Source organism: Ursus arctos, unplaced genomic scaffold (assembly GCF_023065955.2).
Source record: "Ursus arctos isolate Adak ecotype North America unplaced genomic scaffold, UrsArc2.0 scaffold_12, whole genome shotgun sequence".
NCBI classification, from domain to species: Eukaryota; Metazoa; Chordata; class Mammalia; order Carnivora; family Ursidae; genus Ursus; species Ursus arctos.
Window position 1 is genome coordinate 32,570,291 of NW_026622786.1, and position 24,374 is coordinate 32,594,664.

At 38.7% G+C, this 24,374-nt stretch overlaps 1 protein-coding gene across 1 annotated transcript; it reads left to right on the plus strand.

Moving 5' to 3' along the window:
- The first annotated feature begins 345 nt into the window (after positions 1-345).
- Positions 346-19,740, plus strand: GBP5 (guanylate binding protein 5). The gene is made up of 11 exons (XM_026497651.4): positions 346-513; positions 3,705-3,913; positions 4,428-4,555; positions 12,167-12,276; positions 12,534-12,730; positions 13,085-13,327; positions 14,344-14,624; positions 15,603-15,815; positions 16,580-16,682; positions 16,970-17,151; positions 18,568-19,740. The coding sequence occupies exons 2-11, from the start codon at positions 3,724-3,726 to the stop codon at positions 18,682-18,684; spliced, it is 1,764 nt and encodes a 587-aa protein (XP_026353436.1). The 5' UTR covers positions 346-513; positions 3,705-3,723; the 3' UTR covers positions 18,685-19,740.
- Positions 19,741-24,374: the final 4,634 nt, after the last annotated feature.

Genomic DNA, 24,374 nt, shown 5'->3' on the forward strand with positions numbered 1-24,374 from the left:
AAATGGTACAATCACAAAACTCAGACATACTTTGGGGTTATAGTCACTGTAACTGTGGACTTATTATGGTTCCTTACAGCCCTGAGGACCAGGCTCAGAGTAGCAAAAAAAAAAAATTACAACTGATATCAGTCTCAAAAATTACAAAAACAAGTCTCTTCCACTAACAACATGCAGTTTCTGAGAATTCAGGGCAAACATCCAGCCATCCACCAGAAAACACTCAGGAAATTACCGTTGAAATGACTAGTCACTGAGCTTGCCTTGTGGTTTTAGTTTCTGTAGTCAGGTTTTGAAGACTCTTCTTACTTTTGGTTTGTACTTCATATTCTAATCATTTGTCCATGATGGTCTGGGGGAGGGGGTGCTGGTAAGAAATCCCCAGGACTAGGAAAGAAGTAGATCAGAAACCAAAAGACCTAAAGTGAGGGACAAAGAACCCTTAGCACATTCTCAGGGAAGCAGCTTTCTTACCAGCTCTAAAGGATCTCTGCTACTGACTTCACAGTTAAGGTAAGACTGGGGCAAGGGTGGAAAAGATTTGCAAAGTTCAGAATGTTTTCAAAACTTTCTATCCAGGATAGGGTGCAGCCAAGCCTGATGTGGACCATTAGACACCATTAAAGACTAAATTGTGATGTTAAGGCAGGTAGCAGAATTCATTGAACCCCAGCTACATCTGCTTACTGCTGAATCAGACACAAGCACGAGTGGGGACTAAACTGACAATCTGAAATGTCTTAACACTGTTTTCCTTTCTTTGCCACCTTGAGAAATACGGAGATCATAACCGCCACTTAAGTCACCTTTTTGATAAAACCTGATTAAGTTATTTCAAACTGCAGTCTGAAAGTTTGAAGAACTACAACTGTATTATTTTTATGAGAAAAAGTAATGAATGAGATATAAGGTAAATAGTTTGCTTACATTGTTAAAAACGGGAAAAGAAAAAAACTGAAACTAAGAGTGAACAATGAAGAGGTTTAATGAAAACAGCTATATACTTTTAGTCATAGTCTCGTACCTAGTAAGATGGATTTCTTCCTTTAGAAATAGCCCTGGATTAATGAATTTTTATTTTCTGGCACACACTCATTCCTTAAGGTTTCTTGTGCTGGATTCTGTTTCTACTCTATTGTCTCTACTACTATGAATCATTTCATTTGAGTTGCCCAACTTGACCCATCAATACTGTCTGGCCATTTTGTTTGCTCCTCAGAGCTCATACCTTTGAATTTCTTATTACACATGCTTCATGCATCTTCTTCTTGTTTGATTTCCACTTATCTCCTTGCTAAAAGCCTTTCCTCCTCCTCCAAACTCAAACCAAAAACAATGCAAAACAAAGCAGAACCAAAACAATAACAACAAACAAACAAAACCAACTAGAATTGTATGGCTGATAAACAGAGATGATTTCCTCTAGAAACCCCGTCATTAGCACTACTGAATATTTTCCCCTGTATTTCTTGGCATTTTCCTTCTTTATACTTTTTTCCCCTTCTCCTTCAGCTCTTTTTTCTAAGCTAGAAGTTATACTGGTGTAAATAAATATTTACTTACCTCTATTTTTTCACAAATAGGCTTAGAGTGTTGAGTAGAAATGCCAATGTCATACAAGTAGCCAGTTGTAAGGCTAGTATTGGAAATTAGGTCTGCCTTACTTCAAAGCCAAATTGTGTGTGTGTGTGTATCCATTCTTGCATTTTTAAAAAAAGATTTTATTTATTTATTTGAGACAGAGTGAAAGTGAGAGAGATCACAGAGGGAGAAGGAGAAGCAGACTCACTACTGAGTAGAGAGCCCGATGTGGGGCTTGATCCCAGGACCTTGGTATCATGACCCAAGCCAAAGGCAGATGCTTAACCTACTGAGCCACTCAGGTGCCCCCCTTGTATTGTTTTTATTTACGAAAGTTTAGCAGGCTCTAACAGAGTTAAGAAGGATGCATCTCAGAGCACACATCACAGGCTGGGCTAGGAAAGGCAGAGCAACAGTTAATTATATATGGGTTGTGTTCATGTTGAATCTGCAAAGATGTTTTAGAGATTGGGCTCTCCTAAAAGCATTAAAGATGTCACCCAGATAACATCAGGGAGCAATGTGCAAAATACTTCTATTACGATAAATACACAGTGCTAATGTTATTCTTTAGGAGGTCTGAAAATTCAGACCGATTAGTTCCCTCTCCCATTAGTGGCATCACCCTAAGGCACAAGAGCTTGTAAGCCTCCAATATCTGCAAACAGATTTAGATTGTGTATCTTCTGCTTTTCTAGCTAACTGTTGTAGATCATCACTGCCAGTTCCCCATATCTTTGTAATCTAAAAATGATCATGACCCCTGCTCTATATAAATCAGGCAACCAGAAACCTACAAATGTACGGTACCAATACTGTATTGGAGATGCTTTAGAATGGAAACAGACTTGGCATTTGAATCTGTAAAATCATGGAATCCCTCCTTGGGTTCAGGTTGGCCTGGGCATTTCCTGGCTCCCATGTCCATGGTGCTGTGCCATTTGCAAAGGATCACCTATGATCTGCTCTTAAGCAGTTTGTTGTCACCTGAATAATCTCCAAAGCATCAGGTATGAGGAAGAGGGGAGAATAGGTTTTTATAATTTTTAAAAAGTAGTTTCTACCACTGGCTAATAAGGGAATCCATAACTTTTCATTGTAAGATTTTAGTGAAAGAAAAAGTCAAGCAAATATTGGATTTTTAGCTTCTATAGTAAATAACCACTTCTAAAATGGAAGAAAATTGCTCTTATAATAAGGCAAGGCAAAAAAACAAATATTTGCTTGAGTCTCAGCCTAAAAATGCTTTATCAGCAACTCTTCAAGTTATAGGAATTGATGCCCAGAAGTCAATGGCCAAGTATTATTTACGAAGGTATTTTCACTCACTCTCTCATTCATAAAACAATCATGCATTGAAGTTTTGACTGAAGAAGGCACTACTATAACTATACAAAAAATTCTTTAAAAGTACAGCTATGAGGGGTACCTGGGTGGCTCAGTCGGTTAAGCACCTGACCTCTGGTTTCGACTCAGGTCATGATCTCAGGATCCTGAGATGTAGCCCCAAGTTGGGCTCTGTGCTGGGCATGGAGGCTGCTTGAGATTCTCTCTCTCCCTCTCTTTCTGACCCTCCCTGGCTTGTGCACCCTCTTTCAATAAGTAAATAAATAGTTTTTTTAAAAGTACAGCTATAAGAAGTAAACAATTATGATTTGTTAGATTATGCTCCATAATGACCTGGCAGGATTTAGTATAATACAGTTTGACTAGACACAGCCCTACATTAGAGGGAAGCAAGTTGATAAAGGGTAAAAGCAAGAAATATAACAAATGGTGGTCATAAAAATTCAATGTAAGGATTCAAGGAGGTAAAAACTAGGGAACACAAGCAAGCCAAAAAACCAAAGGGAAAGAGCCAGATTTAAATTAGCAATAGGTAAAACTCAGGAAATGGATTTCCTTATGCCCACCAAATACTTAAGAACCAGTGGGGTAGCCTATAAGAGTCCTCAAAAGGGCCTAGAACTTATTTTACTATGATCCTCTTTGCTGTCCTTTTTTCAAAAATTTCTTCAGAAATTTTGGCCATTTGGGGAAGTAATATGTCCCCAAGTTCAGGAAGCAAAATGACTCTTCTGTAAAACTGGAAATTTCAATCTATCTCATCTCTTCCCTTGCAGACCAGGGAACACCCTGAACATGGCCTCAGACAGCCACATGCCGGCCCCAGTGTGCCTCATTGAGAACACTGGGGGGGAACTGGTGGCTAATCAGGAAGCTCTGGAGATCCTGTCAGCCAATAAGAATCCTCTTGTGGTGGTGGCTATTGTGGGCCTCTACCGCACAGGCAAATCCTACCTGATGAACAAGCTGGCTGGAAAGAACAAGGGTGAGTAGCACCAGCATAACTCTGCTGAGTCCCTTCTGTCCACCCACACTGCCAGCATGGAGCATGGTGATGCAAGGAGAGAAAGTCCGAGATAGGGAGTAATACTGAAAGCTACTGTTTGGGCCACAGGTGGGTACTTATCTTCTGGGAAAAAAAGGCAGAGGTCTGTTCCTGACATATCACCTACTTTTCTTCTCTTAGTTTCTCCCTGGAAAAAGCATATTTTCCTATCTTAAGGAGTAAGACATCAATAAAATAATTTCTATACATGCAATTATAAACCACTAAAATTTTAGGCATGTGACATTCCTGTAAAAAGGAAAAACATCAAATTTACAACCGATGGTATTCAATACTCTCATTTTCCCATTCCTCTATTCTAATCCAGGTCAATACTGGTTATACTTTTTGATGTGTCCTCATCTTGCATCCTTAAACCCTAGCTCAGTTGCCAAGAAGGTCTCCAACTTTCAGATCCCCTCCTCTGTGACTACGTCTCCCTTCCCCCTTGCAGGCTTCTCTATCGGATCCACAGTGCAGTCTCACACCAAGGGGATCTGGATGTGGTGTGTGCCTCATCCCAAGAAGCCGAACTACACCCTAGTTCTTCTTGACACAGAGGGTCTAGGAGATGTAGAAAAGGTAAGGAACAAGAATTCCTTTTGATTCCTCCTCACCTCTGAACATTCTTTACACAGGGAGGTTTGGTTTTGTTTTTGTTTTTCTGAATTTGCACTTCTGTTTGACAGAGTATACTTTTTTCCCTTTCTATTTTTAATAGTCAAAATTTGGAAATCTGAGGTGAGAAAAATGTATTTGTAAGCCAGAATCATGACTGGGACAAGACACTGAGATAGAGCTAGGCAGTTAACTGAAATGTGGAAAGGATGGCACAAATAAAACCACTGTCACGAGTCTGATCCTACAGAGAAGAGTGATTAGTAGTGAGCTCCGGGTCAGAGGATCCCGGGTTCAAAAAAGGGCTCTGGCACATGTCACCCTCTGACTCTGACAAGCAAATCTCCCCAGATCTTTCATTTTCCTTTTGGTCTTATCCAACTTAGCACTTGAATAGTAAACACATGGGCTTTTTCCACTTCTATGCTGGTATCTAACCCCCACTGTGTGGGAGTTAGGAGGAAGACTTGCCAGTTTTCTAAATATTCCCATCAAAGCTGATTCCAAGCTTCCAAAGTGAAGTGTCTAAACTCAGGGTTCAGAACAGATGTGGACAATCAGCTCTTGTGAGCTCGTAAGAGCTGGCTCTAGCACCCAATGGAATCTTCCCCTTGCACTTCCCTTATTTTTCATGTTTTCATCTTGCTTTTCATTTGCCACTAAATCAAAATGCTTACCTCACTTTGTGCTTTAGTTTCCACATCTGTAACATGAAAATAGTGGTTATAAACATATCTCACAGCATTGCTTTAGTATTAGACAAAATCAGTAATGTGAATTGTCCTGTGTATAATAACTAGTCCATAAAATATACATATTATGTGTATAGGCCAAATTTATTTTACACAATTGAAGATCTTGATTTTTTCCTTTTATTTTTTAATTCCAATATAATTGATGTACAGTGTTACATTAGTTTCAGGTGTATCATATAGCAATTCAACAAGTCTATACATTACTCAGTGCTCATCACTGTTAAGTGTACTTTAATCCCCTTCACCTATTTCATCCATCCACTACCCCTCCCCCCCCCCCCCCCCGTGTGGTAATAATCAGTTTGGTCTCTATAGTTAAGAGTCTATTTTTTATTTTCATTTGTCTCTTTGCTTGTTTTGTTTCTTAAATTCCACATATAAGTAAAATCATAGGGTATTTATCTTTATCTGACTTATTACACTTAGTATTATACCCTGTAGGTCCATGTTGTTGCATATGGCAAGAATCCATCTTTTTATGGCTGAGTAATATTCCATTGTATATACCTATACCACATCTTCTTTATTCATCAGTTGATGGACACTTGGGTTGCTTCCATATTTTGGCTATTATAAATGATGTCACAATAAACATAGGGGTTCGTGTATCTTTTTATATTAGTGTTTTTGTATTCTTTGGGTAAATTCCCAGTAGTGGAATCACTGGATCATATGGTAGTTCTATTTTTCATTTTTTGAGGAAACTCCACCCTGTTTTCCCCAGTGGTTGCAACAGTTTGCATTTCCACCAACAGTGCACAAGGGTTCCTTTTTCTCCACATTCTCACCAATACTTGTTTTTCTGTTTTTGATGAAAATCTTGATTTTAAGTGCTCTGGTTACCACATTAACTTTGACTATCCACTGCAAATACCTAACTAGTTATAACAAAAACTAGTGAGGGGGGAGGAGTTAAGATGGTGGAGAAGTAGGAGGCTTCTGAGCTTGTCTCACCCCTTGAACATGGCTAGGTAGTTATCAAACTAGTCTGAACACGCAAGAAGTCAATCAGAGGTCTGAGAGAACAAAAACTGCAAGTCCACGAGTAGAAAAGCGAACACCGTTGGAAAGCCTTCAGGGAGCAAAACAGTCCACCTACTGGAGGCTGGAACTGCTTATACCAAGCCCCATCCCTGTGCCCCTGGAGAAGCATTTCCACAGAAACAAGTCAGCCTGAGAATCAGCACAGCAGGCCCCTCCCCCAGAAGACCAGCACAAACAACTACGTTGCACCAAATTTATTGATCATGAAGTGCTGCAAAGCTTCAGTTCCAGGGGAAATAGGATTGAGCTTCCTTTTTACTTTTATTTCTTTTAAATGTGTTATTTTTTCATTTATTTTCTTATAGTTCCAAATCTTTTATTAATCTTTTATTAACTTTTAAAATTATTATATACTTTTCATATTTATTTTATTTTTTTCTACTTTCATTTTATCTTATTTTATTTTCCTATTTTAGGATCTAGATTCCTTTAACAAGCAGACCAAAATACACCCAGGATCTAGTGGGTTTTTTCTGTTTTCTTTTTTTATGTTTTTATTTTCCTTCCATTGTTTTTTGTTTTGTCTTTTTCTTTGTTTGGGTTTTCTTCTGTTGTGGTTTTTTCTCTTTCTTCTTTTCTTTTCTGGACAAAATGACGAGATGGAGGAATTCACCCCAAAAGAAAAAACAAGAGGTAGAACTCACAGCCAAGGATTTTATCAATACAGACATAAGTAAGATGTCTGAACTAGAATTTAAAACAATAATTATAAGGATACTAGCTGGGCTTGAAAAAAGCATAGAAGACACTATAGAATCCCTTACTACAGAGATAAAAGAACTAAAATCTTGTCAGGCCAAAATTAAAAATCCTATAACTGAGATGTAAACATAAATGGACACATAAAAACAAGGATGGATGAAGCAGAGGAACAAACCAGTGATACAGAAGGTAAAATTACGGAAAATGAAGCCAAAAAGAAGAGGGAAAGAAAGGTAATGGAACATGAAGGTAGATGTAGGGAACACAGCACCTTAGTAAAATGTAGTAACGTTCATATCATAGAAGTCCCAGAAGAGAGATAAAGGGGCAGAAGGTGTATTCCAACAAATTATAGCTGAAAAATTCCCTAATCTAGGGAAGGACACAGACATCAAAATCCAGGAAGCACAGAGAACACCCACCAAATTCAACAAAAGCCCGCCATCTAAAGGTGTATCAAAGTCAAATTCACAAAATAGATAGACAAGGAAAGAACGGTGAAAGCAGCAAAGGAGAAACTGTCCTTATCTTACAAGAGTAGATCAGGTTGTTAGGGGATCTGTATACAGAGACTTGGCAGAACAGAAAGGAGTGGAAGGAATATTCAATATGCTGAATGGGAAAAACATACAGCCAAGAATTCTTTATCCAGCAAGGTTGTTATTCAGAAGGGAAGGAGAGTTTTCTAGACAAACAAAAACTAAAGGAGTTCATGACCACTAAACCAGTCCTGCAAGAAATTTTCAGATTGACTCTTTGAGTGGAGAAAAAAAGACCAGAAGCAACAAAGACTAAAAAGGACCAGAGAACATCACCAGAAACACCAACTCTACAGGTAAAACAATGGCACTAAATTCATATCTCTCAATAATCACTCGGAATGTAAACAGACCAAATGCTCCAATCAAAAGACATAGGTAACAGAATGAATAAAAAAGCAACATCCATCTAAATGCTGCCTACAAGACACTCGTTTTAGACCTAAAGTCACCCACAGACTGAAAGTGAGGGGGTGGAGAGCTATCTAGCATGCTAACAGATGTCAAAAGAAAGCCAAAGTAGCCATACTTATAGCAGACAAACTAGATTTTAAAACAAAGACTATACAAGAAATGAAGGAGGGCATTTTATCATAATGAAGGCGTTGATCCATCAAGAAAGTCTACCCATTGTAAATATTTATTCCCCCCTACTGGGGAGCACCCTAATATATAAATCAATTAATAACAAACATAAAGTAATTCATTGATGATAATACAATCATAGTAGGAGACTCTAACATCCCAACTACACCAATGGACAGATCACCTAAGCAGAAAATCAGCAAGGAAACAATGGCTTTGAAGGACCCATTACACCAGATAGACTGAACAGATATATTCAGAACATCTCATCCTACAACAGCAGAGTACACATTCTTCTCAAGTGCACATGGAACGTTTTCCAGAACAGATCACACACTGGGTCACAAACCAGCCCTCAACGAGGACAAAAGGATCGAGATCATACCATGCATATTTTCAGACCGCAACACCATGAAACTGGAAGTCAACCACAAGAAAAAATTTGCAAAGACCTCAAATACATGCAGGTTAAAGAACATCCTATGAAAGAATGAATGGGTTAACCAGGAAACTAAAGAAGACATTTAAAAAACACATGGAAGCAAAGGAAATTGAAAGCACGCCAGTCCAAAACCTTTGGGATGCAGCAAAGACAGTCCTAAGAGGGAATTTTATTGCATTACAGGCCTACCTCAAGAAGCAAGAAAAGCCTCAAGAAACAACCTAAATTTACACTTAAAGGAGCTAGAAAAGGAACAGCAAATAACACCTAGAGCCAGCAGAAGAAGGGAAATAATAGACATTAGAGCAGAAATCAATAATACAGAAACAAGCAAACCAGCAGAACAGATTAAGAAAACTAAGAGCTGGTTCTCCAAAAGAATTCATGAAATTGATAAGCCCCTACCAGACTTACCAAAAAGAAAAGAGGAGGGAGCCAAATAGATAAAACCACAAATGACAGAGCAGAGATCACAACCAACACCGCAGAAATACAAACAATGACAAGAGAATATTATGAAAAATTATATGCCAACAAACTGGGCAATCTGGAGGAAATGGACAAATTCCTAGAAATTCACAAACTACCCAAACTGAAACAGGTAGAAACTGAATATTTGAACACACCCATAACCAGCAAAGCAACTGAAAAGTAATCAAAAATCTCTGGGCTGGATGGCTTCCCAAGGGAATTCCGCCAGACATTTAAAGAAGAATTAATGCCTATTCTTCTCAAACTGTTCCAGAGAATAGAAATGGAAGGAAAACTTCCAAATTCATTCTACAAAGCCAGCATTACCTTGATTCCAAAAAACCCACAAAAAGAAGACTTACAGGCCAATATCTCTGAGGAACACAGATGCAAAAAGTCTCCATAAAATATTAGCAAATCGAATCCAACCGTACATTAAGAGAATTATTCACCACAATCAACTGGGATTTCATCCTGGGCCGCAGGGCTGGTTCAATATTCCCAAATCAATCAACATCATACACCACATTAATAAAAGAAAGGATAAGAACCAGATGATCCTCTCAACAGATGCAGAAAAAGCATCTGACAAGATACAGCATCCATTCTTGATAAAAACCCTCAACCAAGTAGGGATAGAAGAACACACCTCAACGTCATAAAAGTCATATATGAAAGACCCACAGCTGATATCATCCTCAGTGGGGGAAAGCTGAGAGCCTTTCCCCTATGGTGAGGAACAAGACAAGGATGTCCACTCTCACCATCACTATTTAACATAGTACTGCAAGTCTTAGCCTCAGTAATCAGACAACACAAAGAAATAAAAGGCATCTGAATTGGCAAGGAAGAGGTCAAACTTTCACTATTTGCAGACAGTATGATACTCTATGTAGAAAACCTGAAGGACTGCACCGAACATGGCTAGAAGTTATACGTGAATTCACCAAAGTAGCAGGATACAAAATCAATGTGCAGAAATCTGTTGCATTTCTATACACCAAAAACAAAGAAGCAGCAAAAGAAATCAAGGAATCAACCCCCTTTGCCAGTGCACCCAGAACGATAAGATACCTAGGAGAAAATCTAACTAAAGAACTAAAAGATCTATACTCTGAAAACCACAGAACACTTGTGAAAGAAATTGGACACAAAGAAATGGAAAAGCATTCCATGTTAATGGATTAGAAGAACAAACATTGTTAAAATATCCACATTACCCAAAGCAATCTACACATTTAATGCAATCCCCATCAAAATACCATCAGCATTTCTCATAGAACTAGAACAAACAATCCTAAAATTTGTATGGAACCACAAAAGACTCCAAACAGAAGCAATTCTGAAAAAGAAAAAAAAACTTAAGGCATCATGATTCTGGATTTTAAGCTATACTACAAAAGCTGTTATCATGAAGACAGTATGATACTAGCACAAAACAGACACACAGATCAATGGAACAGAATAGAGAAGCTAGAAATGGACCCACAACTATATGGTCAACTAATCTTCGACAAAACAGTAAAAAATATCAAATGGAAAAAAGTCTCTTCGACTAATGGTGTTTCAAAAACTGGACAGCAACATGCAGAAAAATGAAACTAGACCACTTTATTACACCTAACACAAAAATAAATTCAAAATGGATAAAAGACCTTGATATGAGACAGGAAACCATCAAAATTCTAGAGGAAAACACAGGCAGAAACCTCTTTGACCTTGCCCGCAGCATCGTCTTATTGGACACATAGCCACAGGCAAGGGAAACAAAAGCAAGATAAACTATTGGGACTTCATCAAGATAAAAAGCTCCTGCACAGAGAAGGAAACAATCAACAAAACTAAAAGACACCCTACAGAATGGGTGAAGGTATCTACTAACAACATATCTGATAAAGGGTTACTATAAAAAATCTACAACGAACTTACCAAACTCAACACCCCAAACACAAATAACCCAGTTAAGAAATGGGCAGAAGCCATGAATAGACACTTCTCCAAAAAAAAAAAAAAGACATCCAGGTGGCTAATAGACACCTGAAAAGATGCTCAACATCACTCATGATCAGGGAAAAACAAATCAAAACCATGATGAGATAGCATCTTACACCTGCCAGGATGGCTAAAATTAACACAAAAAACAACTCTGTTGGTAAGGATGCAGAGAAAGGTGAACCCTCTTGCACTGCTGGTGGGAATGCAAACTGGTGCAGCCACTCTGGAGAACAGTATGGAGGTTCTTCAAAAGGTTAAAAATAGAACTACCCTATGATCCAACAATTGCACTACTGGGTATTTACCCAAAGGATACAAAGATACAGATTCAAAGGGATACATGCACCCCAATGTTTTTAGCAGCATTATTAACAATAGCCAAACTACGGAAAGAGCCCAAATACCAATCAACTGATGAATGGATAAAGAAATAATGGTACACATATACAATGGAATATTACTCAGCCACCAAAAAGAATGAAATCTTTTTTTGCAATGACATGGATGGAGCTGGGGTGTATTATGCTAAGTGAAAGAAGTCAGTCAGAGAAAGACAAATACCATATGATTTCACTCATATGTAGAATTTAAGAAAGAAAACAGATGAACATATGGGAAGAGGGAAATAAGCCATAAGAGTCTCTTAACAATAGAGAACAAACTAAGGGTTGATGGAGGGAGGTGGGTGGGGGACAGGTGGTGGGTATTAAGGAGGGCACTTGTTATGATCAGCAGTGGGTGTTTAGGTAAGTGACCAATCACTGAATTCTACTCCCCAAACCAATATTGCACTGTATGTTAACTACGTAAAATTTAAATAAAATAATAATAAAATAAATTTTAAAAAAAGAAAACTGGTGAGTTAACAATATATGGTTCTGTATAAATTTATCAATGCTAATAGAACTACACTATTCAATGTTCATATGTTTCTCATAATCATTTTTGCTTATCTTGTTTAACATTTGTAAGTCAAGGGCCTATTTTTAATGATTGCTCATCTAAAAATACCATGAGACATGATTGAAGTTTGTTCTTTTAGGGTGACAAGAAAAATGATACCCAGATCTTTGCACTGGTAATACTACTGAGCAGTATCTTTGTATACAATACTATGAACAAAATTGACCAGAGGGCTATTGACCTATTGCAGTATCCTTTTGTGGTCCAAGATGGCACCAATGCCGAGAGAACAATATTTACCAACTGTGTTTGTTGAGTTTGTGAATCAAACACAAAAATGAAAACATGTAAGCATTAAAGGTATAATAAAAAGAGTCCTTAAATTTACAGATGAAATAAGGAGTTAAGACCCAAAGGGAAAATAAAAGTATAGGGAGACATGGAATTAAATATATGGGCTTAGATGAAGTTCTATTTCCACCGAGTTTTCCTTAACTGCATCCCAGCTATGTGACAGAACTGTCAAATCTGCTCAGGAAAGTATCCTCACCTGATCTTGAAGGGGTTGAAGATGCAACTAACCTTGAGAGCTTCTGTCCAGACTTCGTGTGGACTCTGAGAGATTTCTACCTAACCCTGGAAGTAGATGGGCAACTCATCACAGCAGATGAATACCTGGAGAATTCCCTGAGGCTAAAGCAAGGTAACAGGAACTTCAGTTTTAGAAAGAGAAAAAAAGAAATAAAAGAAATAATTTCTCAGGTGTAGGTGGTTAAATTCATAGTTTCCTATATTTACTCACCTGGCTAAACTACCAAACAAATACTACTTTATAGTGAACTAATAGACTCAATATAAAATTGTATTACTCCTCTGTTCTTGGAGCAAATTTTTCTTTTTTCCTTTCCCTGATTAGTTACCTTTTAGCTTTTTGCTTAGAGTCTGTGAAGATGTACTGAAATAAATAACATCAGGTGGAAGGCACATTTATTCGAGGAGAATAAGTTAACACAAATGTTAATCTTATACTAAATAAACTCTATTTTTCTTTCCCCAGGCACTAATGAAAGTGTCCAAAATTTCAATTTGCCCCGTCTATGTATAAAAGAATTCTTTCCAGTAAGGAAATGTTTTATCTTTGACTCTCCCACTCACCGGAAGAAGCTTGCTCAGCTTGAGACACTGCCTAATGATGAGCTAGAGCCGGAATTTTTGGAACAAGTGGCAGCATTCTGTTCCTACATCTTCAACCATTCCAAGACTAAAACTCTTCCAGGAGGTATCAAGGTCAATGGACCCCGTGAGTATCTTTTTTAGGATTTTCCTTCAATCCAACATAAAGAATGGGACACTATTGTAAGTTTCTCCTTCCACTGTCAATGTTGAAAATGCATAGTCAGTTACTACCAAGAAAATCATGTGTATCATAGTTATTAAATTATTTCTAGTGTTTAGTAATCCCTTCAAAGTAGGAAAAAATAGAAATGTAACCTGAAAAAAAGGTCAAGTTAAAAAAGTTCTCCCCATAAGTGGTCCACCATTGAACCCACATGGGTTGGCACCATTTGTTCAACCAATATAGTAGATACTTATTATATGTCACAGTCTTTGAGAGACACAAAATGAGGACCACATATACATTCTCTGTAGAAATGAAGGGAGTTCATATGAACATTAAACAGAGGCCCAGGTTGTCTAGAACCCTAAAAGAAATCTAAGCAGACTTCTAGATCCAATTTCTCCTAAAGTCTGTATGTCTCAGAAGTCTGTAAATTATTACGCCTTCTAGAAGGAAGTTGAGTGCAAACAAAAGTATGCAAAGGACAAGAAAGACAAACAGGAAAGTTTCAACAAAGGGTAAAGGAGACCTGGTCTAATGTGCTCACTTTGTGCTTTTTCAGAGCAGGATAACACTTATCAGAGTGAAAGACGAAAGGGAATTCTGAAGGGAACAGAAACCTAGAGGGAAAGAAAGGGAAGAGTAAAGAGGTAAAAGGCCTATAGAGCATCCTAATCAAACAAATATGCCCATGTTTACATGACCATTTTCTTATTTCTCAATGAGAAATGGATGAAATGTAGATGATCACATACATCTTGAATTTTCCCCTTTGAGTACTCTTTTCCCAAAGAAAGAACAATTTTTCTTTTGGTCACACAGTTTCCCAAAGGACCTTATTTGGACCACATGAACAGTGCGCAGAAAGCTGAAAAAGTGCAGGCAATGCATTGTGAAATTAACATTCATAGAATTACCCTGTTTAGAGCATGCCTTCTTTCTTGCAAATAACACAAGCATATCTTCCCCCTGTGAAGATCTAAAGAGCCTAGTGCTGACCTACATTAATGCCATCAGCCGTGGGGATCTGCCCTGCATGGAGAACTCAGTCTTGGCCTTGGCCCAGATCAAGAACTCAGAAGCAGTAAAAAAGGCCATTGCCCACTATGACCAGCAGATGGGCCACAAAGTGCAGCTCCCCACAGAAACTCTCCAGGAGCTGCTGGACCTGCACAGGGAAAGTGAAAGAGAGGCCACAGAAGTCTTCATGAAGAACTCATTCAAGGATATGGACCAAAAGTTTCAGAAGGAATTAGAGGTAATTATCATCTTTTTTTTTTTTCTCTAGTTCATGGGGGCTTATAAACAATAAGAGGCAAAGTTGCTTTTTATTGCTATGAAAGGCAAAATGGGGACTCAATAAAGAAAAGCAATCCTTACTAGACTAGAAAATAATGATTATCACTTACCTGATCAACATATCACCTATTCTGAAAACAAACAAACACATAACTACTCTGAACCCTACAGATTCTGAAACTTTCACACACACACACACGACTCACCCTACCATGGTACAACCATGGACTAATTTTTTTAAGCCATCTTTTCCTTAAAACATTTTATTCATAAAGTATATTCAGAAAGTATTCATTAACTTTCCTTTTTTATTAATCAAGCACACAGAATTGCCAAATGGGTCTACTAAAAGATTATATCTCCAGGTTTGATAGCATACACTACATCTGCATTCCCCCTACTCACTGGGAATCTCAGGCTGAGTGTCATACTAAAACCAGAAATGCTGTAAAACAGCAAGTTGCATTTAAAATCATGGCATGTTGGGACACCTGGGTGGCTCAGTCGGTTAAACATCTACCTTCGGCTCACATCATGATCCCAGGGTCCTGGGATCGAGTCTTGCATTGGGCTCCTTGCTCAGTGGGGAGCCTGCTTCTCCCTCTGCCTGCTGCTCCCTCTCTCTGGCAAATAAATAAATAAAATCTTTTTAAAAAATTTAAAATTACGGCATGAGGCTAGAGATCTGTAGTCTAAAGATGATATCTAAAGCAGAAATAGCAAAAGAAAGGTTTCAGGGGATTTCAAACACAAAAGCGAAGTCATTTTTCTACAGTGTATCATCTTTGGAACTTTTCTAGGCTAGGTAGGAAGAATATAGTATTACTTGTAGTCCTCTAGTTTCTATAAAAAAAAAAAAGATTCTTTTTGAGAACCATTTCTAGAAATGCTGAAGTGTTGGCTAACATCTTTTCCTTGGACCTCTGTCCCTCTGAAGACTCGACTAGAAGCAAAAAAGAATGACTTACATGAACAGAACATGGAGGCATCATCACACCATTGCTCAGCTTTACTTCGGGCTATTTTTGGTCCTCTAGAAAATGAAGTGATGCAGGGGATTTATTCAAAACCAGGAGGACATCGTCTCTTCATTCAGAAGACAGAATTGCTGAAAGCAAGATACTACTGGGAGCCCAGGAAAGGAATGCAGGTATTCCAAGTTTTATCTGTCAATTGCAGGAAACTGTTAAGGGGCTTCTTTCAAAAACCAGTGAGGACAGGAAGAAAGTATTCTCTAATGATAGCTGTGGAATCAAACCATATCACCATAATCACCAGACTTTCACTGCAATCATGAACATTCATTTATAATGAAGGGACTTTCTTGGTTACATGGCACAGAATCTCAGTAACTGATGTTAACTAAGAAAAAAATGATAATTCCCTGTCTTACATAAACTAAAAGCAAAACATTTAAATGTCATTGCAAGGATAGCTACGTTCAGGAGTTCAAACAACATCATAAATTTTAACCCTTCCTTCTCTCTTTCCAATCTCCACTTCAGTTTTTTGTTCTGTTTTCCTCACTAATGGTTTCACTCTCAGGCAGGCTCAGCCCACACGGCAGCAGCGTGAGACCAACAGCTCAAAATCTTAACTAGTCTTTTGTGCTCGAAGTCTTGGGGAGAGAGCATATCTTCCCAGCATCCATATTAGTCTTTCAGACACCCAGAGTGCAGTCTTTTCCCACCTGTACCCAAATTCTTTGCATCGAGTGGCCTTGGGTGCTCTGACTGGCCATCCCAGAGCTTGGGGCCACCCCTGAGACAAAAGAGGCTTCGTTGGGAGTGTTACCAAGTACAGGGCTGAACACTTCCAGGAAGGAAAAGATCCATGGATGAAAAAGAAATAAAGGTTTATAACATTCTTAATCCCCATTTGCTACTTGTAACTGCATGTTTTTGGGGTCCCCAGGCTGAGAAAGTTCTGCGGGAGTATTTACAGTCCAGACAATCTACCAGCGATGCTATCCTACAGATAGACCTGGCTCTCACACAGAGGCAAAAGGAGATAGAAGGTGAGAAGGAAATGGTTGGCATGCAAGATACATCTTTCTACACATTTTAAATGAATTTCACCTGGCTCAGCTGTGATCCCTAAATCAGAGCAAGAATGGCAAAGAAGATTCCTGGCTCCTCGGGCTGAATCTGAGTAGGGCACGTACTGTCAGCTGCAGTATGGTTCCCTGGAAGGGAAACAGTTCCAGGGAATTTTCTTTATGAGGTAGTAGCAATAACAAGAGTGGGAAGCAGAAGGAAGAGGCTCTCTAATTCTAGAGATGGTTGTCATTTTCTTCTTTTTCAGAGGCACGTATGAAAGCAGTGGCTGCGACGTTTGAAGCACAAAGGCTGGAGGCAATTCAGAGGTATAACCAGCAAATGATGGAGCAAAGGGAGTGGCTCCATCAGCAACGAATGAGACAGATAGAAATGATCAGAGAGTACCAGTTCCAACAACAGCAGAGGGCCCTAGAACGTCGATTCCAGGTATTTTTCAAGTATTCCGTCTCAGGATTTTAATCATGTCTCCCCTCCCTGTATCGATGAGAGCATGAAGCAGTGACAAGGGAGAGAGGCAGCACAGTATTATGGCACTGGTCAAGGACTCTGGAGTCAGACATTGTGGGTATGAATCCCAGCTCTACCTCCTACGATATACATGGTTTGGGCAAACTATCTGTCCTCTCTGTGCCTCAGTTTCCTCTTGTGGAATACAGAGACAGTAATAATGCCCATTTTATAGGGTTATTTTGATAATTAAATGAGAACATTTGTGTTTAGAATTGTGCCTGTTCTAGAAAGAGCACTAAAATTTGTTAAATAAAAGCCCAGGACCTTTCAATCCCCTGGCAATTAGGTTTTTGTTATTGTTGTTATCTTGTTTATTGCTCTAGACAGTCTTCTTCTTTGGTTATGATTACCTTATTAAATTAATTCATCCTTTTGTGTCTGTGCCTCTGTCCTTGCCTTGATCATCAGTGGTTCTAAAGGCCTTTAGCTTGCAGTTTATTTCATTCAGTCCTTTACTATTACCATCACTCAAAAAGCAGTAGCTCCTATTAACCAAGCACTGTACAATGCACTTTGCATTCATGCTCTCATCTATCCTGTTCAATATGAAGCAGAAATATTAGGTGTGATGAGAAAAATGAAGTTCCAAAGAGAGCTAACTCAATGCCAATATCAGCTTAGCAAATTATCTAAACTGCCTTCTGAGAAAGCAGGATCTGCAGTGGTTTGTTTCTACAGACCTGGTACGAAGATCTCAGGTGGATACCCTTATGAGACAACCCTTCCCCAGGGGGTCCAGTCTACCTGCACATCCCAGTTTTCCAGGCGCTGCTCCAAGACTTTCTGAGATTACAGCCCTGCACCAAGGGGCAGTATAGTTAACCTGGGGTTCTTGATCTCCTTGCTGCCCTTGTACTTCTGCCCCCTAACTGTGGAGACTTAGAACAAATTGCCTCAGCAAAGGCTCAGACTCCTCGCCTGATTGTAGAGGTCACCTAGACACCCAGCCTCTCCTCTTCAAACTAGATCTGGCATTCCTCTCTGTGTAGATGAGAATTAAAGTTGGGCTGTGACAAAGGTGTCTAGGGAGGATGTATAAAATAAGGGGACAAGGGTAGGGGGCCTCAGGATATAATTCCTGGGACACCAATATTTCAGGGATTGGGAGATGATGATGTTTCTGGAGCTAGAGAAAGAGGTAAAAGGAGAGGGATGACAGAAGTAGGAAACCAGGAATGAGGAATGCACATGAATGGAAAAGAAGCGACTATCTTTTGTTACTTACTGACAGATTTAAATAAACAAAGAAAAGTCACTGATTGGGCTTTTTCCCCTCAAGTGATAAAGACATTACTTTCTGCTAAGCTCTACTGTTTTATTAACACTCTTTAGGAAAAGGCTGAAGATCTCAATAAGGAAATCGAAGCTGAACACAGAAGCCTTCAAAATGAAGTCGAGAATCTCCAGAGGAATGCTGCTTCACAGGATGATACATGCATCTTACTCTAAAGAGTTAAACATCAGAACTAACTCTTCTTGTTCTCTTTCACTAAAGACACAAAAGGATGAGAAACTATAGAACCTGGGACAATCACCACTTAAAGAAACTTCATAATTACTGTATCAAACTTCTGTATAGTTATAAAGATATAAGGCTTGTAATTAGTAAAATGTACATTTCAGTAATTCCATAGTTTACATGATGATCACTTCCTTTAAGAGACTGTGAATTGTATAATAAGGGAATTTTATCACTGTCTCTATTTGGGGTGATACTGGATTGGTTCCATCAGGGGAAACTGTCTTATAACCCAATTCCATCCCTCCAATTTTCCATTTATGGATTGAGGGGATTGGAAGTGGCCTGAGGGGTGTTATCCACAATGGACTAAGTCAAGTACAATTAGGCCAAAGTCATGGGCTTAGATGGGCATCACTCTTACCAAGTGGTCTTGTGCTGGGTGCCATCAGAGGGAGGCACCAATAGTAAGGACTACTAATCTAACTTCTTAGTGGAAACAATGTATGGTTCTCATGTGGATGGACATTGCTCAATCTATGGGCAATGATGTGACTCCTGGGTACAGTTAGTAAGCAGTCTGCTTAAATTCTAAGCTGTAAACAAAACAAAAACAACAAGAAAAAAAAAAAAGCATGGTAATGAAATAGGGATACTCCATAAGATGGAAAGAACTACCAGCATAGACATTGTGTCATAGGCTGAGGCCTAAATAAGACTTTTCCTTGTTCATCCTCACAAACGGCATAACTTAAAAAGAATATTTTATATCACGAAGCAATTTGTATTGGGCTTAATAACTGTGTGTCACATGTTTATAATCCTTCAGAGCCTATAAATAAATGGTATAAGGAATGCTGGATAAGGTGCCAAAAAATCTGATGGGGTTCATTTCATTTTATACTTGTCTTAGTGCTTAAGTTACATGATCTTAATTCTTTGCAATCATATATAAAAGCCTACTGATTTTTTTCTAAAATTATGGATTGTTTAAATATATTTGTACATACTTTAACTATAAATAACAATTAAATTTTTCAAAAACATAACTCTACTACTTTGTTTTTATCTTCTGGAAAAATTGGAAAAATTTGGAAGGTCATAAATACTGAAGACACAACTGTACCCTGAGGCTATCCACTTGCACGATTGCTCTCTCTCTACATGTAACATGTCCTCTGCATAGCATGGCATTCTCACATGACCAGTTTCCAAGACAGTGTTTCAAGTAGCAAAACTACAAGCTTAAGATCTTAAGACCCAATTTTGCACTCGACACCCCTTTTGTTGCATTCCATTGTATCAGGATAGTTGATAGGGACAGCCCAGATTCAAGGCAACGAGAAATGGAATCTACCTCTCTATATGAGGTGTGGCAATACATTTGCAGACATTTTTAAAAAGATCTATTTATTTGGGGCGGGGGGGGGTGCCTGGTGGCATCTGCCTTTGGCTCAGGTCATTGTTCTGGGGTCCTGGGATCGAGCCCCATTCCCGGCTCCCTGCTCAGCAGGGAGTCCGCTTCTCCCTCTATCTCTGCCATTCTCCCTGCTGTCCTCTCTCTCAGATAAATAAATAAAATCTTTTTTTAAAAAAAGATCTTACTTATTTGGGTGCCTGGGTGGCTCACTTGGTTAAGTATCTGACTCTTAATTGGGGCTCAAGTCATGATCTCAGGGTTGTTAAATTGAGCTCTGTGTTAGGCTCCCACTCAGTGGGGAGTCTGCATAAAAGACAAACAGAAACTAAAGGAGTTCATGACCACTAAACCAGTCCTGCAAGAAATATTAAGTGAGACCTTGAGTAGGGAAAAAAAGAGCAAAAGCAACAAAGACTAGGACGGACCAGAGAACATCACCAGAAACACCAACTCTACAGGTAAAACAATGGCACTAAATTCATATTTCTCAATAATCACTCGGAATGTAAACAGACCAAATGCTCCAATCAAAAGACAGAATGAATAAAAAAGCAACATCCATCTAAATGCTGCCTATGAGACACTCGTTTTAGACCTAAAGTCACCCACAGACTGAAAGTGAGGGGATGGAGAACGATCTAGCATGCTAACAGGTGTCAAAAGAAAGCCAAAGTAGCCATACTTATAGCAGACAAACTAGATTTTAAAACAAAGACTATACAAGAAATGAAGGAGGGCATTTTATCATAATGAAGGCATTGATCCATCAAGATCTACCCATTGTAAATATTTATTCCCCCCCTACCAGGGAGCACCCTAATATATAAATCAATTAATAACAAACATAAAGTAACTCATTGATGATAATACAATCATAGTAGGAGACTCTAACATCCCAACTACACCAATGGACAGATCACCTAAGCAGAAAATCAGCAAGGAAACAATGGCTTTAAAGGACCCACTGCACCAGATAGATTGAACAGATATATTCAGAACATCTCATCCTACAACAGCAGAGTACACATTCTTCTCAAGTGCACATGGAACGTTTTCCAGAACAGATCACACACTGGGTCACAAACCAGCCCTCAACGAGGACAAAAGGATCGAGATCATACCATGCATATTTTCAGACTGCAACACCATGAAAATGGAAGTCAACCACAAGAAAAAATTTGCAAAGACCTCAAATACATGCAGGTTAAAGAACATCCTATGAAAGAATGAATGGGTTAACCAGAAAATTAAAGAAGACATTTAAAAAACACATGGAAGCAAAGGAAATTGAAAGCACGCCAGTCCAAAACCTTTGGGATGCAGCAAAGACAGTCCTAAGAGGGAATTTTATTGCATTACAGGCCTACCTCAAGAAGCAAGAAAAGCCTCAAGAAACAACCTAAACTTACACTTAAAGGAGCTAGAAAAGGAACAGCAAATAACACCTAGAGCCAGCAGAAGAAGGGAAATAATAAACATTAGAGCAGAAATCAATAATACAGAAACAAGCAAACCAGCAGAACAGATTAAGAAAACTAAGAGCTGGTTCTTCAAAAGAATTCATGAAATTGATAAGCCCCTACCAGACTTACCAAAAAGAAAAGAGGAGGGAGCCAAATAGATAAAACCACAAATGACAGAGCAGAGATCACAACCAACACCGCAGAAATACAAACAATGACAAGAGAATATTATGAAAAATTATATGCCAACAAACTGGGCAATCTGGAGGAAATGGACAAATTCCTAGAAATTCACAAACTACCCAAACTGAAACAGGTAGAAACTGAATATTTGAACACACCCATAACCAGCAAAGCAACTGAAAAGTAATCAAAAATCTCTGGGCTGGATGGCTTCCCAAGGGAATTCCGCCAGACATTTAAAGAAGAATTAATGCCTATTCTTCTCAAACTGTTCCAGAGAATAGAAATGGAAGGAAAACTTCCAAATTCATTCTACAAAGCCAGCATTACCTTGATTCCAAAAAACCCACTAAAAAGAAGACTTACAGGCCAATATCTCTGAGGAACACGGATGCAAAAAGTCTCCATAAAATATTAGCAAATCGAATCCAACCGTACATTAAGAGAATTATTCACCACAATCAACTGGGATTTCATCCTGGGCCGCAGGGCTGGTTCAATATTCCCAAATCAATCAACATCATACACCACATTAATAAAAGAAAGGATAAGAACCAGATGATCCTCTCAATAGATGCAGAAAAAGCATCTGACAAGATACAGCATCCATTCTTGATAAAAACCCTCAACCAAGTAGGGATAGAAGAACACACCTCAACGTCATAAAAGTCATATATGAAAGACCCACAGCTGATATCATCCTCAGTGGGGGAAAGCTGAGAGCCTTTCCCCTATGGTGAGGAACAAGACAAGGATGTCCACTCTCACCATCACTATTTAACATAGTACTGCAAGTCTTAGCCTCAGTAATCAGACAACACAAAGAAATAAAAGGCATCTGAATTGGCAAGGAAGAGGTCAAACTTTCACTATTTGCAGACAGTATGATACTCTATGTAGAAAACCTGAAGGACTGCACCAAACATGGCTAGAAGTTATACGTGAATTCACCAAAGTAGCAGGATACAAAATCAATGTGCAGAAATCTGTTGCATTTCTATACACCAAAAACAAAGAAGCAGCAAAAGAAATCAAGGAATCAACCCCCTTTGCCAGTGCACCCAGAACAATAAGATACCAGGAGTAAACCTATCTAAAGAGGTAAACTAGCTATTTACCCAAAGGATACAAAAATACAGATTCAAAGGGAAACATACACCCCAATGTTTATAGCATCATTATCAACAATAGTCAAACTATGGAGGGAGCCCAAATGCCAATCGCCTAATGAATGGATAAAGAAGACTGGTGTGTGTGTGTGTGTGTGTGTGTGTGTGTGTGTGTGTAATGGAGTATTACTCAGCCATCAAAAAGAATGAAATCTTGCCATTTGCAACAACATGAATGGAGCTAGAGTGTATTATGCTAAGTGAAATAAGTCAGAGAAAGATAAATACCACGTGATTTCATTCATATGTGGAATTTGAGAAACAAAACAGATGAACCTATGGGAGGGAGAAAAAAAGAGAGAAAGAGAGGGAAACAAACCATAAAAGACTCTTAGAGAACAAACTGAAGGTTGATGGTTGGAGGTGGGTGGGGGATGGGCTAGATGGGTGATGAGTATTAAAGAGGGCACTTTTTGTGATGAGCACTGGGTGTTGTTTGTAAGTGATGTCTCACTGAACTCTACTCCCAAAACCAATTTTGCACTGTATTAACTAAATTTAAATTTAAAAAAAGAGAAAAAAGCTACATGATCCAAAAAAAAAAAAGAAAAGAAGGAGGAGAAGGAGGAGGGGGGTGAGGGGAGGAGGGGGAGGAGGAGGAGGAGGAGAAAAGAAAAAGAAGCTATAGGATATCATTATGGGTGTCACATTGGCATACAGGCTGTAGTTGCTCCCAAGTGCTCAGCATGCCACATGCACATCTCAGATCGTGCAGTCAGAGTAGAGAACCTGCATACAACCTCCCCGTCACCTAGAGAACTTTGCCTAGGACAGGATGCCAGGCAGACCTTCTGAGTCCTCTTTTATTTATGAGGAATTTGAACTGAGAGTCATGTAAGGTCATAGGCCTTAATTTATTTACACTTGACTAAAGTAGAGGTCACACAATAGAAGAACTGCTACTAAACCGGCATTATATTGAGTACTTTATTTTCGGCTTAACCACTTACCAATATTCATTGACATTGTCCCCATTTTCACTCACTTGCTATGTGTCTAAAAGTGGTTTCTGTTCATATTGTAAAAAGTCTAATTTTCAACTGCTTATACATGTGTGGTATGATAGAGTTAAAGTCTCTATGCTTACCTGGGTTACATCCAAGCATTTATACATTGACTAAACTATCATTGAACTCTTTAAGTCTTCACAATGTAGAAATCCAGGCCAAAGGTTTTCATGGTATTATGGAGATCAGTATATATATAGTTTTCAAGAGTTTCACAATGCCTCTCATTAGCAGGTATTATACACTGTGTAGTTAGTTATATATATACACTGTGTTGGCTGTATAGATATATATATATATATACTGTGTCCATTTTACATATACTGTGTAGTTACATATACATACTGTGTCAAGTCTATATGTATATACACACATACATCACATACATAGATACACACACACACAGAGTAGTAATCATTCAAGCTGAAGTACATTAGG